Raw genomic sequence first — 17,470 nt, forward strand, 5'->3', positions numbered from 1 at the left:
CCCTGCCTACATCTTCTCCACTCCCATACACCGAGTGGATAAAATCCAGCTGGATTTGCCACCTCATTATGTTGTATTTTTAAATTTTAACGCAGTATATGAGTATCCACTTTTCTTTTTGATAGTGCTTTCTATGACAGATTCCCTTTTTAGTATAACTTTCTGTACTTTTCTCAGTTTGCATACATGGGGATAATGTGATTTGTTTTCATTCACTATAAATAAAAGCTATTAGATGCTTCTCTTGTATTTATTGTGTTAAAATAAAACACAGGCTATATGTCTTTGAGATGAATCATGTTGCAATGGAGACTTTTCTTCTAATATTTTACAGGGGGACAAAGGAAACCCAGGTGAAAGTGGTATCCAGGTATATTAACTTTGTTTCTAATGATATCATCTGGCAACCCTATTAATACAAGTCTTAGGTGTTAATTCTGGAGGTTTTTTTAAGATTAAGCTCCGCAGAAGATTTGCTTGAAGAATAGCAGCAGTGAGCTGTTCTTCAAGGAAAACTGCCCAGTACTCCCCGTATGAATTTCCAGCTGTGTTTCTGGGGCTGAGCAGGCTATTGACATTTGGCGCAGAGCTGTGTGGTCCTAGCAATGGTGTGGGCTCAGGGGTGTGGGTTGTGCTGCTCCCCCAGGGGCCTGGGACGTGCCCCAGCACTGTCCTGGCATGGGTTTCTGTCCCTGCCTGCCCCAGGCACTGCGGGATCACATAAACGCTCATAGTCAAAGTGACGCCACCTGGCCTTTGCCTACCTGCTATATTATAACAAGTGTGATTTTCCTCCTTGTTATCTAAAAGTCATGGAAATACCTACAAGAAGAAGAAGAGTATCATGCCACTGCTCAGATCCTGACTTGGCTCCTCTGCGTTCAGAGCAGAAATTGCATCCTTCTGCACAGTTTCTGTTCTGAACTCTTGAAGAGTGACTTTTCGGATTGATTTGGCCTGGTTGAGGATGAGATTTTAGAGTTTACCTCTTTGTGTTATTTTTGATAGTTTGATTACATCTCCCAGATAAATGTATATTTTAAGAAAATGTGCTTCTTTTCTGAAGGGACTGAAAGGCGAAAAAGGAAGACAAGGAAATCCAGGCTTACAGGTACTGTTAAAATAGTGATCCTAGTGCAAGAGAGCCATAAGTCATATTTTTTTCCTTAAGATTACTTCTATCAACATAGATAGTTCTTTGCATCAGGTGAAATATATTTATGTATAACATGATTATATAGTTATATAAATTATCTCTTAAGCAACCTTAGCATTTTTAAAATAACAAATACAACACACACACAGAGGATGGAGCCACGCTTTTCTCGGCTGTGCGCGGTGGAAGGATGAGAGGAAATGGACACACGTTGGAACGCAGGAAATCCCAACATGATACATGGGAAAAGCATTTTTCTTTGAGGGTGGTCAAACACTGGAGCAGGCTGCTCGCAGAGGTTGTAGCAAAAGCTGTCTGGACAGGATGGTGAGCAGCCTGCTCCAGTTGGATCTGTTCTGAAAAGGAAGTTAAACCCTTGGAGGTCCCTTCCAACCTATATGTTTCTGTGGTTCCGGGATATTATATCTTGAGAAACAGACCAGAGCTACATTGTTCTGAATTATTTTATTAAATCCTTAATTATGGAAGATTTTCATGAAACAATTATAAATAATGAAAAATGCAGATAACAGCACAAATTTACTTTTGTGTAAAGGTTTTAAGGGTGGTGCTTGAGATGTTAAAATTTCGCATGTACCATGCTAAACTTTCATGTAGTTCCTTACCTCCTAGACTATACTGGGAGTCATTATTGACATCTTCTGTGCTCATAAATTACAGATGTTTCCTGTTTCAGCTGCAAATCAGTGAGATCCAGTTGTTTCTCTTTAACTCTGGGCCAATGTATTCCGATTGTGTCATAGTTGGCTATCTTGTTATACCACAGAAAATAACTGTTAGTATTTATAAATGCTTGTTAACTGCATAATCTCTGTTGTGTCTAAACAGAGAAGTATTTGTTAGAGGTACATATCTAAAACTAGACTTGGAAGGAAGTCACTGTTGCTTTTTTCAGAATTACGACATTGATACAGCTGCCTGTCTAGCCAGAAGGAGTTGATGCCAGTGGAGCATGGGCAGGAGATCTAGATTGTATGTTAGCCTAGTTTTATCACTTTCAGGGGTGCGTAGGTTGACAGGAGTCTGGTCGTAAAGCTGAGCAGATACTGTTGAAAAGAAATCGTTTTTAAAAAAAAGGCCAAATGCAACCAAATGCAATGTCCTACTCTACCATTTTACAAATCAAACTTTCTGTTTTTTCCTTTTGCAAATAATGGACAAATTTTTCATATATTTATTATTTTACTCATAAGGTAAAACAAAGTGATAGTGAAAGAAAATATTTTTTTTTTCCAGACAGAATGATGCAACTGAATTGCTGTTGCTTGTGCTTTTTTGTTGGTTTTTTTTGAGAAAGTTGAAAAAATTATACAGAATAAAATTGTTTCCCCTGCTTATCTAGTTTGGTCAGCAACCAAAAAATCAGTCATTCAGATACTTCTGGTAGACAACACTAGGTCCCTCCAAAGTTTCTCAACCCTCCAGGACTTCTCAAAGATACAATATCAGGGAAGTGAAAAAGCCTGTGCTGAGCTGCCATCTTGCCATGGAACTTAATGATCAATAACACTATTGAGCCATTTGGCAGAAATGACACCGAAACCATTGGCCAACATGCAAAATCTGGCTTACAAACTGGCTAGAGTTTGTATTTCAAAGGCTCTGAACTTGACTTCTGTGTAGTGAGACAGTATTAAACAGGTAGAATCAGGAGTTTCCTTTTGCTAGAACACAAAATTTTATTTCTTTCTTCTTTTGTCAAGTGAATAAGGTATTGTCTGTATGTCTTTATTATGTCTGTTTGTTTAGATTATGTATGATATATTCCAAATTTATCCTTTTGGTATATGATATTAAAGGTATTACCAAAGTGTTAATTCACCATGATGCACGTTTTTCATCCCTATATGCAGTTAGGTTTATTGTACAAACAGCAGTCACAGAATCTTTAAAAATTGGCATTTGTAATTAATTATTGAAAACAAATACAAAAATATTATTTTTTTTATTCCAAGTAATTTGGCTCACCTTGATTTTTAAATTTTTTTTTTTCATATTAATTCCTAAAGGGAGTAGAAGGATTGAGTGGAGAACGAGGAGAGGTAAGTATTTGGTAATGACAAATTCAGTATTACAAAATTATTCCATTTTTTTTCTGCAAATTATGTGATCTATAAAGTGTGTGTTTACAGTCCTATTTCCGTACTCACATCTCTATAAGCAACAGAAGAAAAATGAATTGAGAAATATCAGAGAAGAGAGAGGTATTCATTAAAAAGTGGCATAGTGAAATATTTCATTAAAAGCAAGATTAAAAAAATAATTAAAGCCAAGTATATACTTTAAGAGAATTAAACAAACAAACAAAACAAGAGGATCTAGTTGAAGAAGCAAATAATTAAAGAGAAAAGATCTAGAGATTCTAAGTTCATTGAAAAATAAAAATATATTCATAAAAGAATACAGAATACTTGATCAAAATGATCCATATTGCTTAGCAGCAGCCAATATTAGCAGGGCAGGGTACAAAAATAAAGAACAGGATACACAAAGAAGATCCTTCTTGTATACCTTCACTCTTTTTGGCAGTCAACAAATGAGGGGAATTTAAGGTAGAGATCAATATAGGATCAATATATCCTCTTATTGAGCTCTCTTCCTTTTTTTTTGTTTTCTTTGCCAATAGCAAGGGTCAACAAACAAGGCCACGCATGGGATGTGGCTGAGTATTACAAGACCAAGATTTACTGCAGAAAATGTTCCCTCAGCAGTTTCATTTGCTTTTTGGCAAGCTCTGCAGGCGGTTGTGCTGATGCTTCCAGCGTTTTGTCCTGGTGTTTTTACACTGGCTTCTTGCCTGTAATGTTCTTCTACAATAGATACCATTTTCTCAATATTTCACTGGTTCTTAATGCTTTCTAGCCCCTTTAACATTTATCCCAAATAAATCAACTTGCAAGTCAGATGTCTTTTATGTAAACATAGTCCGTAGTTGTAAAAGTAATTAAAATTAAGTAACTTGTAGCTGCAAGAACACCATGATTTTCAGATCCCAACACATATAGCTTCTAATATAGCCACAGGCAGTTACATATGCTCCATATGTTTATCTCTGAGCCTTGCTGACCCTGTTAAATGAAAATTTGTAATTATGTAGTAGAAATGAGCAAGTGCAAATCTACATGGTGTAACTAAGAGTATCAATCGTCTGTGACTACAACATTCAAGTTGACAGGATCAAGAAAATAAAATACAATTACAACCTTGAAAAAGTCAGTTCTGAACTAGTGTGTAACTTTTGAAGTGGGAAGTGGGTATGGATTGCTGTTCAGTTCGTGCATGGCACCTTACTGGTGGACCATCTTTCCAGCAGTACTCACAGGCACTTGACTGACATCTGTCACATTTGGTCTCATTTCTCTGTTTTTTGTTTTGTTTTGTTTGGTTTTTTTTCTTTTTTTTTTAAGAGGAAAAACTGCCTGCCTTATTTTAGCGGGTAGCTCTCTGCATAAAACTGAGTAATCCAATACTGGATTTGAAGTTGCTACCCTGTAATCATTGTATCATTCACTGACAGCTCTGGGCGTTGTTACTAATTCAGACCAAGCCAGAAAGCTTTGAATTTTTCTGATTTAAAGAATTTTGATAAATGCTATATAGAAGGCTACGAAGTAATGAATACCATAATTTAAAATTCAGTAGAAATCTATAAAGACCGTATGCCTGAGTGCTTCTTAAACCTGCATTATTGTCTTGTGATATATAGTAATCCTGCTGCCTTGTTTCCATAATTCCATCCAAAATAGTTGGAAAGGGTGAAAGAAAGTTTTGAAGCAACTGATAACATTATGCAGAAGCTGTGCAAAAATGGAAGGAAAAAACTCACCAGGGAGCAAACATAGTATACTAGCTTTAATCTTGGACACGTAGCAAATTACATTGTACAGATATGTTTTTTTTTTGGCTGCAGCATAGGGAAAGAGTTCCACATGAACTATTGCAATTGGTAATTCCATACATAGAAGAACCATTGTTTTGATGAAGATATATCAAAACATTTTCTGTATTACTTCCACCATTTCCAGTGAAGCAAATGGACTACAGTTCTTACCAATAATATGGTGAATAAATGAAGTGAGAAAAAAACCAACAAAAACTCCCTAACTGAAATCAAACTATTTTTTTCTTTTATCTTATACACTACAGGCATAGGGTAGAAGTCTTGATTATTATAGTAAGTTTGCCAAGAACTTCAGTGATGCCAGAATTTCACTTCTAATTTTTCCAGTCTTCTAAGGATTTTAATGTACTGTAACAAATGACATAATTCTCATGAAAAAGTGAATAAAGCCTTTCCTTCCATATGTTAATAAGGAAGACTATTTTGTTTTATATTTATTAGTAAGTAAAATGGGTCCTTCAGGTTAAAAAGACAATAATGGTAATTTATTTCTAGTTATACTTGGTAAATAATTGAATCTGAGAAAGTTACTAAAGGATCTGAAAACTTCAGTACGTTTTAGTGAAATAGATCTTATCAGTATCAAGTTAATTTTCAGGGACAACTTATATTCATTTTATGAAGATTATCAATTAAGATTTTCCCGGAATATGTTTGCTTGGTGCTACCTAGCTTCCAAATAGTCTGTGAAGATACGATTGGCTTTTCACTGGTTTTCATTCCAGAAAGGTGAGAAAGGAGATCCAGGTGTTCGAGGCATCAATGGGCAAAAAGGAGAATCCGGTATCCAGGGTTTGGTTGGACCTCCTGGTCTCAGAGGTCAGCCAGGAGACACAGGACCCCCGGGACCACCTGGATCAGATGGAAAACCTGTATGTATAGGATCTCAAACTTGTCATTTTGGGTACCTTAAAAACCCCAAGCAAATGCATGCTCTCTGCTCTTTTAAACTGTTCTCTGTTCAATTCAGGCACGAGAATTTTCAGAAGAATTTATTCGACAGGTGTGTTCAGATGTACTGAGAAGTAAGTTTCAAAACCTTTTTACTGTTCTTTCCTTGTTTAAATTGCTAAAGAAATTTCCTGATAATTACAAAGATGCTTTCTTGAGAGTAAGATCAGTATTACTGATTTATCACTTGTTTTCCTGCAGGTGTGGAAACACATTTCCATACCATAGGGTGCATACTTCACTATCTTTTCTAAAGGCATCATATTGTCTAAGGAGAGGAAACTACTGTTGTGTTAGTGGCTAGGGGCAATATTTTTATATTGCATTGTTACAACACTCTAAGCAATTTTTTGTTTGAATTCTCCCAGCCCAGTTGCCTGCCATCCTCCAGAGTGGAAGGCTACAAAACTGTAACCACTGTCAGTCCCAAAGTGCTTCCCCAGGACTTCCAGGACCACCAGGTCCAAGAGGCCCTGAAGGCCCAAGAGGATTTCCTGGTTTACCTGGAAACGATGGCATTCCAGGGCTGACAGGCATCCCAGGTCGCCCCGGGGCTCGTGGGACAAGAGGTATTGTGTGCATGTGTCACGGTGCTGATGGCCGTTATGACTCTTTCCTGCTTCCAGTTTTGAATGGGATTAGTGCAGGGTGGAGTAAGGGAATAGCTGGGTTTGTATCACAAAGTGTAATTGATGACATGGTCTAATGTAAATGTTTCACCACTTACAAAGAACGCATGTCAGAAGAAGAGAAAATATAAGAATGCAACAAGATAGCTAGTGTTCAGTTCTACCATAGTCAAACCTTGTTTTGATCTTCTTAGAGAATTCTTAATCTCCTGTAAATGTTTTAAACTGCATTTCAATTAAACTTTTTTTAGATCAAAAATGCTTAGACATGGATTTTAGTCTGTTTCCATGTTTCTGGCTTCTTTTCTTCCAAACTTCTTTGTTTCTGCTATTTTAAAGAACAGTATTTATTCACTGTCTGTTTAATATCTGCTACCCTCTAGGCTGATTTTTGACATGCGACAACCTTTATACTCCCTCTGATTTCCTGGGTTTTTCTCCTTTCTTTCTTTTTATCTCATAAGGATTTTTACTCCTTTCTTTATGCTTTTCTTAAACATTCTAGTTTCTTTTTTAAGCAAGCTAAGGTTTATGCTTTCGGGTAACTCATCCATCCGAGTATTCCAACTGATTTCTGTGATGTATTTGCAGACTTTAAGTTAAGTATGCATATATAGTCTTGAACTAGACCAAGAGGCTGGGTGAATGAAGTCCATAATGGTAAATATCCCAGCAGCACCTGCGTTTCCTAAAGCATCAAAATGATCAGGAAAGCTGTATGAATTACAGATAACTAGTAATGTGCCAAGGGTAGGCAGGCAAATGTGCTGTTTTCCTCTGGAGCTGACACTAACAGTTCTATTCCATAAGAGTTGGAAAAATACATATTTGTTTCTATGAAGAAACTGAATTTATTGGTTGTACTAGTGTAAGAGAGCACATATTTCGCCTCTCTCAATATTTCTTTGGTGGAGATTTAATTCTGCTGTATGTTGTAGGAGATTGTCTGTATATTCTGTATTCCACAGGACTGTGGTAAATACCTTACCCTTCCTGCATATAACTTCTTAAAAACTTGGACAATGGAAAGGCAATGACAGCAAATTTCTTAATTTCTCATCATGTGTTCCCTCAACTCACAGTGGCCTCAACAGGTGCTCTATCAGCTCTTAATTCAGTAGAAATGGTGATAATTTAGAACCCAGTTACATTGTGCAGGTTACAAGGAAATGTTTATTTTACATCCCATTATTTGCTTTTGAACTATTACATTTTTATTCAATAAGAATTATCAAATACTGACTTCCTAATTCGTTGGATGAAAATATTCTTAGTGTATGAAGATATACATGTGTTTGTTAATTCACAGGACTACCAGGGAAAAATGGCGCAAAGGGCAATCAAGGAATTGGGGTTCCTGGGATTCAAGGCCCCCCAGGACCTCCAGGTGAGGGATGGTTCAGCTGGGCAGATTCAGTACATGCTATTAATTTCTAAAGGAATGTGGTTTAGAAAAAATGTTGATATAATTTGGAAAAATTTAGATAGTTTTTATACAACTTAATTATCATACATGGTTTATGGCTAATGCCTGTTTCTTGCATGCCTTTTAAATTGTCATATAGAACGCTATTTCATATAAGCCAGGTCTTGTAGAGATTGGTGGCCAAGACTGCTGTTTCGTGATAGATGGATCTTGAAGTCAGCTGTTATCTGAAAACTGAGTCCTGATATAATCATGTGACTTGTAAGCATTGCTTAGTGAAGGAAAATGTTCTTCCTAAAAGCAGTGTATGCATGCAAAATGCGAAGTTGAGCATTTGGAAAAGATATTAGGGCCTGATCCAAAGCCCGAGAAATGAATAGAAATAGGAGGACTCTGATTCATGCCTCGGTGGTTCCAGATTATATGATAAAGTATAACAGTGTACTAAAGTAGATCTTTTTTTTTGTATTTCCTTTTAAAAGGATTTTTATTTAAGGTGTTTTCCACATGCTTTAAAAAAAATATCTTAATAAGGTGTCATTGTTTATATAAACACATAAGCAGTTTGTGACAAGAAACGCCTTTTTCAGAAAAAGAAGTTTTCTCATTCTGCATACTTCATCAAAGAGCAGGGGGCTTGTAGGTCCATACTTGCTCTTATTTTCATTTTAGTAAAAGTACTCTGTAATGTATTCTTTTATTTCATGTGTGTTGTTAAGGTCCTGAAGGTCCTCCGGGTATGAGTAAGGAAGGACGTCCCGGAGAGCGTGGGCAGCCCGGTAAAGATGGAGATCGTGGCAGTCCGGGAATGCCAGGACCGGTTGGACCCCCTGGAATTTGTGATCCATCACTATGTTTTAGTGTAATTGTGGGGAGAGATCCATTTAGAAAGGGACCAAATTATTAATTTGTGAGGCAATATTTTAGAGGGATAGGTATGGTGCTTGTCTTTTATGGTCTTTCAAGTCTCAGGAAGGTGACCAGCAATAATCCCATAAGTAGGAAGAAAAGTACCTCTGACATTATAAACATATAAGGATCCCAAATGTTACACATTCCTTTAGAAAAGAAACTCTCACAACGTTTTTATAACTTGCATCAATTGAATCTCAAGTGTTTTTAAAGAGAGCATCAGTTTTAATAGGAATAAAATTAACTGTAATATTTGATATTTAGTATTTAAGTGTCCTATCATACTTCTGTTATCACTGAAATCCTTTGCAGAATTGCTGGAGATACCACTGGGAGCAGGATTAGGCCTTAAATAGTATTGGTCAGGTATAAATTACTGTGAAATTTTTCACATGCAGCCGACATACAGTATTTGATTTTGAAAGAATGTGGCTGGCTTTGACTTCATATGTGTGTGAATCTCATTGGCTTGTGTACATTTCATATGTCATAGCTCCAAGTGTTCTGTGAGTGAAAGCATATATCAGATTTTTATAAATGAAGAGAAATATCTGGATTTATTATGGAAGTAATATCATCTGTTTTGCCTTGCAACTCTTTGCTTAAAATCAAGGTGAAAAGCAAGGGTAGAACTACTGGTTCAAGAAGGGCCAAGGTTTTATTGGAGATGGTACTGTCAGCTACAAAATGTCAAAAGGTTCTATGTGGGTGATTCATTCTATATGAAAATAGCATTAAAAATAATAATAAAAAAAGAACAAAAAACCAGGTATAGCTGGCTTGTAGCTATGATTTGACCAAAATAAAAATTAAAAAATATTTGCACAACCCCAATGTAACAGTTCTGCGTAAGTATGTATTAAGTTATATACCCTTTGCTGTTTCTCCCCAAGGACTGCAGTTGCCAAATTGAAGAATCAGGTTTACAAGGAGAAAGGTCTAACTGCTGGCTGACTAGCTGCAATGTTTGTTACGCTGTTTCCTTTTTCATTTTAAGCAAGTTATGTGTAACTTTCATGTGTATGCTTTGCTAATGAGGTGTATTGCTTGCTTTTACAGAGTCACAGTTCCCACGAGAATTTAAAATCTGTTTCTTAAATTAAGGCAGAGGAGTCTTGTATTGAACTTAATCGATGCTTTATAAGTGGCTTTTTCTAATGTGTTGTTTTTCTGGTGTCCTACTATCAAAGATTGTTAATATGCTTGACATTCAAGGTAAAATAAAATTTTGTAAAGAACTGGTGGTAGTTTGATGAGCGATTGCAAGAATCACCTGTGTCCTGTGTCAACGAGTGATGCCTGTGATAATACATGGAAGAATCGTTCCACCTTGCAACTGTGCCTTTTTCCCCAGCGTCCTTCCATTTCCTCTGGAGAAAGCACCGTCCCTGGGAGCAGCACCTTTCTGCTGGGCTCCCACCACCTGCGGGGCAAGAAATGCCAGAGTGGCCAGCTGCCCATGCAGAGCTCTGGCCTGCAGAAGGGTGCTTGCAGTGAGTGTCTTAGCCAAACCACAACCGTGGTTATAGCAGAATGCAATCATTAGCATCTCATAAAACCTAGTCTAAAACTCTCTCCAGGCTGTCCACATCTTTCTTGTGTCACGGGAACCAAAATTGAACACAGCCCTCACTAGCTCCTTTATCTTCCATGGAAGCTTCCCATGCAATCCCTCTCAATTTTGCTCTGAGTGAGCTGAAGTTTGCTCTTCTAAAATCTAAAACTTTTGTCCTAGTACTAGCCTTCAGCATGCTCAGCAGGATCCCAGACTGCACAATATTGTGATCACTGCAGCCAAGGCTATCGCTAACTGAGATATTACAAAGCAGCTTTTCTTGGTTTGTGAGTAGCAAGTCCAGCAGTGTCTCATTCCTGGTTGGCACATCTGACATTTGTATGAGGAAGCAGTCCCCTACGCATTCCAGGAACTTGATGGATGACATGAGAGCTGATGCATTGTTCTTCCAACAAATGTGGAAGAACATGTACCTACCAGGATAGGTGGAATCACCCATAAGAACCAGGTTCTGTTAATCTGAAGCTGGCTTAAGTGACCCACGTAATCATAGAACAGTTCGGGTTGGAAGGGACCTTGAAGATCTTCGAGTTCCAACCCCCCTGCCATTGGCAGGGACACCTCTCACTAGGCCAGGTTGCTCAAAGACTCATCCAGCCTGGCCTTAAACACCTCCAGGGATGGGGCATCCACAACTTCCCCAAGCAACTGGTTCCAGTGTCTTACCACCCTCACAGTAAAGAATTTCTTCCTAATATGTCATCTAAATCTCCCCTCTTCCAATTTAAAACCATTACCCGTCATCCTATCAGTCCCTGATAAAGAGTCCCTCCCCATCTCTCCTGTAGGTCCCCTTTAGGTAATGGAAGGCTGCTATGAGGTCTCCCCGGAGTCTCCTCTTCTCCAGGCTGAACAACCCCAACTCTCTCAGCCTGTCTTCATAGGAGAGGTGCTCCATCCCTCTGATCATCTTCGTGGCCCTCTGCTGGACCAGTTCCAACGGTTCCCTGTCCTTCTTGTGTTGAGGACTCCAAAGCTGGACACAGTGCTCCAGGTGGAGTCTCACCAGAGTGGAGTAGAGGGGCAGAATCACCTCCCTCAACCTGCATTCAAGGTTCTCCTTAACATAGAGCGTGACTCCTCTTCCTCTTCTTCCCTGCCTGTTTCTACAAAACAGCCTATAGCCATCCATCATGATCCTATAATATAAGAGACTATATATACATTGTGATCCTATATATAAGAGACTATAATATTTTTCTGTAGGAGGAAAGCATAGATGATAAATCAAAATCCTATAATATAGGATCCTATAATATAAGAGCCTATATATATGAGACTATATATACATCATGATCCTATATATAAGAGGCTATAATATTTTTCTGTAGGAGGAAAGCATAGATGATAAATCAAAATACATCTTATTAATCCAGATTCAGCAGAGACAGTAAACCATTTCAAGAACTACTGCCTTCTGGGATGCTGTTGAAGTGTTTAAAACTTGAATTAATATAAAAAATATTTGTGGGTTATTTTCTTCTGTTGATAAGCAAGGTTTCTCATAGGGAGCATGATGTATGTATCCTGGCGAATCTAAGTCCATTTTTACAATGGGGAAGTCATTACTATGTGATTCCTGAGATTTTCTTTACAAGCATCTTCCCCCTCCCAGTATTCACTATATCTGCATGAAGTGCTTTTTGGTAACAAAGAAATATTCTGGTGACATTCCAGTATATTGTATTATTCTGTGTTATTCTTTCCTTTCTTGGCAAAAGATGCAAGCACTAGAAGATGTTTTTCCAGAAGCAGTGTCTGGCCACTAGCTCTCCAGAAGGTGTATTGGCAGGTTGGAGGCTCCTTGGTTGTCTGCCATAGGCTTAACGAACTATTTAAGTATCTGTGTTGATTTTCTGACACTTTTTGACAAGTTTCCTATTGTCACTCATAAAAGTACATAGGATTCTTCCACTTAAGGAAAAGGTAAGTGAGAATTCATCAGAAGATTTAGCCATGTGCCTGTTACGTCATCATCTGTTCATATTGCCTGCAAAAAGTATCTTTCTCATGTTGGAACTTCGTAAACTCTAGAGAGTGTTCCATTTGTTGTTTTCAGTTTTTCCTTTTTCAAAGCATAAAAAAAATTCACGATATCTCTCTGACACATTGAATGATATTAAATTAAATGATGATATTATGATTATATAAATGATATTATTAAATATCATGCATAAAAGGTGATAATGCCTAGAAACTGTTTCAAATAACTTTCTTCGTTGAAAAATATAATGCTACCTGAGAGACGAAGGAAAAAAAAAAAAAAGCTCTCTTCTGATGGGGGCATGATTCTTCAAGGTATATGAAGCGCTTAGTGACGTGGGAGTGAATGCTACCTTTAATGTAGACAAGACAGAGCCAGAAGCAAGAACTGGCTTAAGCAGTACAGTAGCCTGGATAGCAAATGTAGGAGAAGGAGAAGGAAAAGGTCATTCACTTCATTCCTCCATTCTGATATAATATGCTTTGAATGAATTGTGCTTCTCCTTGTCCTCCTCAAAAAAAAAAATAATAATTATGATTATACACTGTGGGTGTAACACCCCCCTTGATATGAAGTGACAGATCTCCCAGAGGTGAAAGCTCAAAACAAATGTGTCAGTGCTGAGCACCAGGAATCTCTGGAAGCAGGGACTAAAGCTCTGGATGAGAATTCAAGAGATCATAACAACTGTCCCACCCTGATATTATCTAACTCCTGCTCTGGAAATTGGCAAGCAAATGCTAGCACTTAACAGTGTTTGTGTTATGAAAGTTTAAAGAGTTGTGGGTTTTTTTTTTTTATATACACAGTACATCCTTTTACAATGCTTCTTAGGAAAAAAAAAAAAAAAAGCCCAAACGTAGAACTAAGGAAAAAGAATCTGGCTTTGTGTGTTGTGGTCACATAAATCTTGTACTGAATATCCAAAGCCATCTGTGCTGGGGAGCTGGGTTAGTTTGCCTTCATGAGGAGGGGGCTGAACTGGCATTCATAAAATCCCCCATACTTTCTTTTTTGCTCCTGCACTAGAGCTTCTGTTACACCCAGGAATCCAGCAGCTTTTTCAAGGGCAGTTCCTTCTCATTAAAGCTACCAGAAACACAGAGTTCAGTACTCATTTACAGTATTCACTGTAAACAGTGAATCCCTGCTGAATTATGACTCCAACATTTTGTGCACGCTAGTGTTTGTTGGAGGTGCCTGCTTCGTACCAACAGGCATATGTACCTCTGAGCTGATACGTAGGCAGCTACTGGTGGTACTGGGGGTACCCAAAAAGTACCAACCGGCAAAAGCAATTAGCTATTAAAAATTACTATCAATGCTCCTTTAACAGGCAGATGTAGTCAATAATAAGTAGGAAAACTCACTTATTTGGTGGATAAACTGAGGCAGGGTCTGCCATCAGAAGGTAAGTTTTATAAAGCTTGACATAGAAGTTGGTTAATATCATATTGCCTCACAATTGCGTCGTTGCCATGAGGATGCCATTCCATTATGTGCATGCTGGCACAAGCTTGAGAAATCTTGGAATAATACTTTCAGAGTAACTCACTAGTGAATCCTTATGCTAAGCTTTACTGGTTGAGAAGTTGATAGCATAGCCCTGACCACTGTGACATCATTTATTAAAAGCTGGATGAAGAGTGAGCAAGCCAATATTTAATGTGTACTTGATGATCAGCTGACGAGAAGTAACTTGGAGCTATGCTGGATAAGGGAGTGTAATAACATCTGTGAACGTTCTGATGACTCCTAGAGGGGAGACTCAAGCTCCTGTGTGTCACGAGCTGGAGCCCTTACTGATCCTGCTCAGGCTGAGCATCATGAGAGATTAATTCCCAGCAGGCTGAGGGGTGTTGCTGCTGAACTGAGGAAGGATATGGACTTGTTGGAATGGGTCCAGCGGAGGGCCACGAAGATGATCAGAGGGATGGAGCACCTCCCCTATGAAGACAGGCTGAGAGAGCTGGGGTTGTTCAGCCTGGAGAAGAGAAGGCTCCGGGGAGACCTCACAGCAGCCTTCCAATATCCGGAGGGAGCCTACAGGAGAGCCGGAGAGGGACTCTTTGTCAGGGAGTGTAGTGACAGGACAAGGGGTAATGGTTTTAAATTGGAAGAGGGGAGATTTAGATGACATATTAGGAAGAAATTCTTTACTGTGAGGGTGGTGAGGCACTGGAACAGGTTGCCCAGGGAAGTTGTGGATTCCACATCCCTGGAGGTGTTTAAGGCCAGGCTGGATGAGTCTTTGAGCAATCTGCTGTAGTGGAGGTGTCCCTCCCATGGCAGGGGGGTTGGAACTCGATGATCTTTAAGGTCCCTTCCAACTCTAACCGTTCTATGATTCTATGATTCTATAAGTTCCCAGCTATAAATGGAGAAAGCAGTAAATTGGAAAATGGGTGTCAGAACTAAGCATTTTGGGATGTTGAAAGCTTTTACCAATGAAGAATGGCTCTGGGACAAGACTACACGCAGAGAATTTTGCTGCATGTTTGTCTATGACAGGTTTGCCTTCAACAAGTGTTCTCTTTGTGGAAGAGTTAGTTTTCACCTGAGTTGTTAGCAAACTAGTTGATGTTCTAGACCAATTGAAAAAATAGGTACCAGCTAATAAATAGTGGGTATCTTTCTGTCTGGGGACTTTGTATGAGTATTATATATATATATATGTAGCTGGAACAGTATAGACTGTTTATCTGTGGGAGTGCTGTGCAGCCATCTGGCCGGGAACAAAATACCTGGTGTAGACACATATGTCCTGCTGACCAGAGTCAACTGGAGAAAAAATAACTGAAGCCTTTTTGTCTCCTCTCCGCGTTCCATGTGTCATAGGAATATGATTAGAAAAGAAGCATTGATGTGATAAAAGAGAAGAGGACTGCTACCTAGGTCGTATCTTCCAGAGACTAACTCTTAGCTTTTACACAGAGTAGAAGGCAGTAGGGACAATGTTAAAATGAAAGAGGCAAATTCCAGTGAAACTGTAAATTTTATGCAGTTAATACTGTTACAGTGTAAAGTTTAAGAAAATGGAGATACAGTTTGCATTTTGGGTTGGGATTTTTTTTTTTTTGCTTTTTACAACTTAAAGGCCAGATGGTATCTGTGTGGTGATCTCCTGCAAAGTGTAATCCATAGACGTTTCATGATTTTTATTGGCTTTCTCTCTCTTTCTGCTGTCCTCCCCCAGGTAACACCCATGGCCTATCTACTTTGGCACCCATGTGTAACTTGTACATTCACAGGGTCCCTACAATGTCTTCTATAATTTCTTTCATGTGATAGATACTTTATTTAGAATCATAGCATCATTTGTTCTGTTTCATTTGGTTTTTTTTCTCTATCTGCAAATTACTTTTTTTAAGTGACTTTAATTTTCTTTTGTTTAACATGAATTTAATATTTTTTTTTTTAATTTTAAATTACATTTTTGCTTTCTTTAAGTTGTGTCACACTGTACTGTTTGTGTGTGTCTTTATCTACGTCTTCTTTCTACTTCAGTCTCTCCTGCTGTGCTCGCAATTGTCCTGTAAATAGGTGATGCAAAAGCCAAGTGTTTCCTTGGGTCTTGAGGTATAAAGTGCGTTACTGAAAGACACACAGGCTGTAGCCTGGCAGTTGGGAGCTGTGTGCATATACCATTACCGCGACGTGATCGTTCTCCCTGTGACTCATCCTGTTTCTGAGTTGTGTGTGTGGGAGAGGACTGCTTGGCGGATGTGGCAGATGCTGAACAGATCTGCTGGCAGAAGGACTCACATACCCAATGTCGTAGGGGCTCTTTAGCTGTGGGGTGGGAAGGAACACTGAGATAGAGACAGGGGAAATCTTCACCTTCCTGGGAGCACTTTCTGAGAGTAACTATTTTTATTACCAGATTCTTCCAGCTCTGAAATAAACTTGCCTGTTTGAACTCGGTTTCCTACATTGTCTGTGCAGCAAATACAGCTCAAAACCCATACTGTGTATGTATCCCTTCCTTTACTGCTTAAAAATTGAGGCCGTTTCTTTTATTAGACAAGTTAGACTTGGCTAGAGGTATAACTAGGTGCAATTTGATGGATTGCAATATGTAAGACATCCAAATCTCTTTACACCTTCAAATCTGAAGAGTTTGACTTGCCTACCTAGTATAACAAAACAGACCAGGCAAAGGGCTGGAGCTGCCCTGTATAAATACGGTGGGGTAAGCAGCAGGGAGGAAAAAAAAGAAATACTTCCATCAAAGGACAATGTTACTGTACAAGCAGATGGGTGTAATCTGACCACAGGTGAACTGCAAGGGAAAGCAAGTGGAGAGTGACAGTAGCTTTGCCTCTGTTAGGCAGAAGCACCTGCGGCAGCTACCACAACCACCCGAAAGGAGGTTGTAGAGAGGCAGGGGTCAGTCCTTTCTCCCAAGTCACAGGCGACAGGACTAGAGGAAACGGCCTCAAGTTGCACCAGAGGAGGTTCAGGTTGGATATTAGGAAGAATTTTTACACTGAAAGGGTTATCAAGCGTTGGAATGGGCTGCCGAGGGAAGTGGTTGAGGCACCATCCCTGGAGATGTTCAAAAGACGGGTTGGCATGATGCTGGGGGACATGGTTTAGTGATGTTTTTTTTGTCAGACTTAGGTTGATGGTTGGACTAGATGATCTTGAAGGTCCCTTCCAACCTAGATGATTCTATGATTCTATGTATAACTTGTCATAAACACTGCCTATGGATCCACGAATGCCTGGAACAAACCCCGGAGTGTATGTCATGCTCCTCCTAATTCCTTGTAGCTCTTTGAGTAAGTCCTGTGGTTGTGCATACAAATACTTCTACTGGTTTTCTCCAGAACTTGAAAATTTTGTTTCATAGCTATAGAATTTCTTCTGATAATATTTATTAACTGAGCTGTACCGAAGTAAATTCCTGAG

General features: G+C 38.8%; 1 protein-coding gene across 2 annotated transcripts in view; it reads left to right on the plus strand.

The window, feature by feature from the left end:
- COL21A1 (collagen type XXI alpha 1 chain) overlaps nucleotides 1-9,795 on the plus strand; it is an 83,932-nt gene extending 74,137 nt beyond the window's left edge. For both annotated transcript variants that reach the window (XM_074153465.1, XM_074153466.1), the window contains 8 exons: nucleotides 335-370; nucleotides 1,067-1,111; nucleotides 3,187-3,219; nucleotides 5,804-5,950; nucleotides 6,049-6,103; nucleotides 6,398-6,598; nucleotides 7,968-8,045; nucleotides 8,804-9,795. In XM_074153465.1, coding sequence (XP_074009566.1) covers nucleotides 335-370; nucleotides 1,067-1,111; nucleotides 3,187-3,219; nucleotides 5,804-5,950; nucleotides 6,049-6,103; nucleotides 6,398-6,598; nucleotides 7,968-8,045; nucleotides 8,804-8,991 — 783 coding nt within the window. In that variant the 3' untranslated portion in view covers nucleotides 8,992-9,795. The remainder of the gene's footprint in view (nucleotides 1-334; nucleotides 371-1,066; nucleotides 1,112-3,186; nucleotides 3,220-5,803; nucleotides 5,951-6,048; nucleotides 6,104-6,397; nucleotides 6,599-7,967; nucleotides 8,046-8,803) is intronic.
- The last annotated feature ends 7,675 nt before the right edge of the window (nucleotides 9,796-17,470 follow it).

Source organism: Numenius arquata, chromosome 9 (assembly GCF_964106895.1).
Source record: "Numenius arquata chromosome 9, bNumArq3.hap1.1, whole genome shotgun sequence".
Taxonomy (NCBI): Eukaryota; Metazoa; Chordata; class Aves; order Charadriiformes; family Scolopacidae; genus Numenius; species Numenius arquata.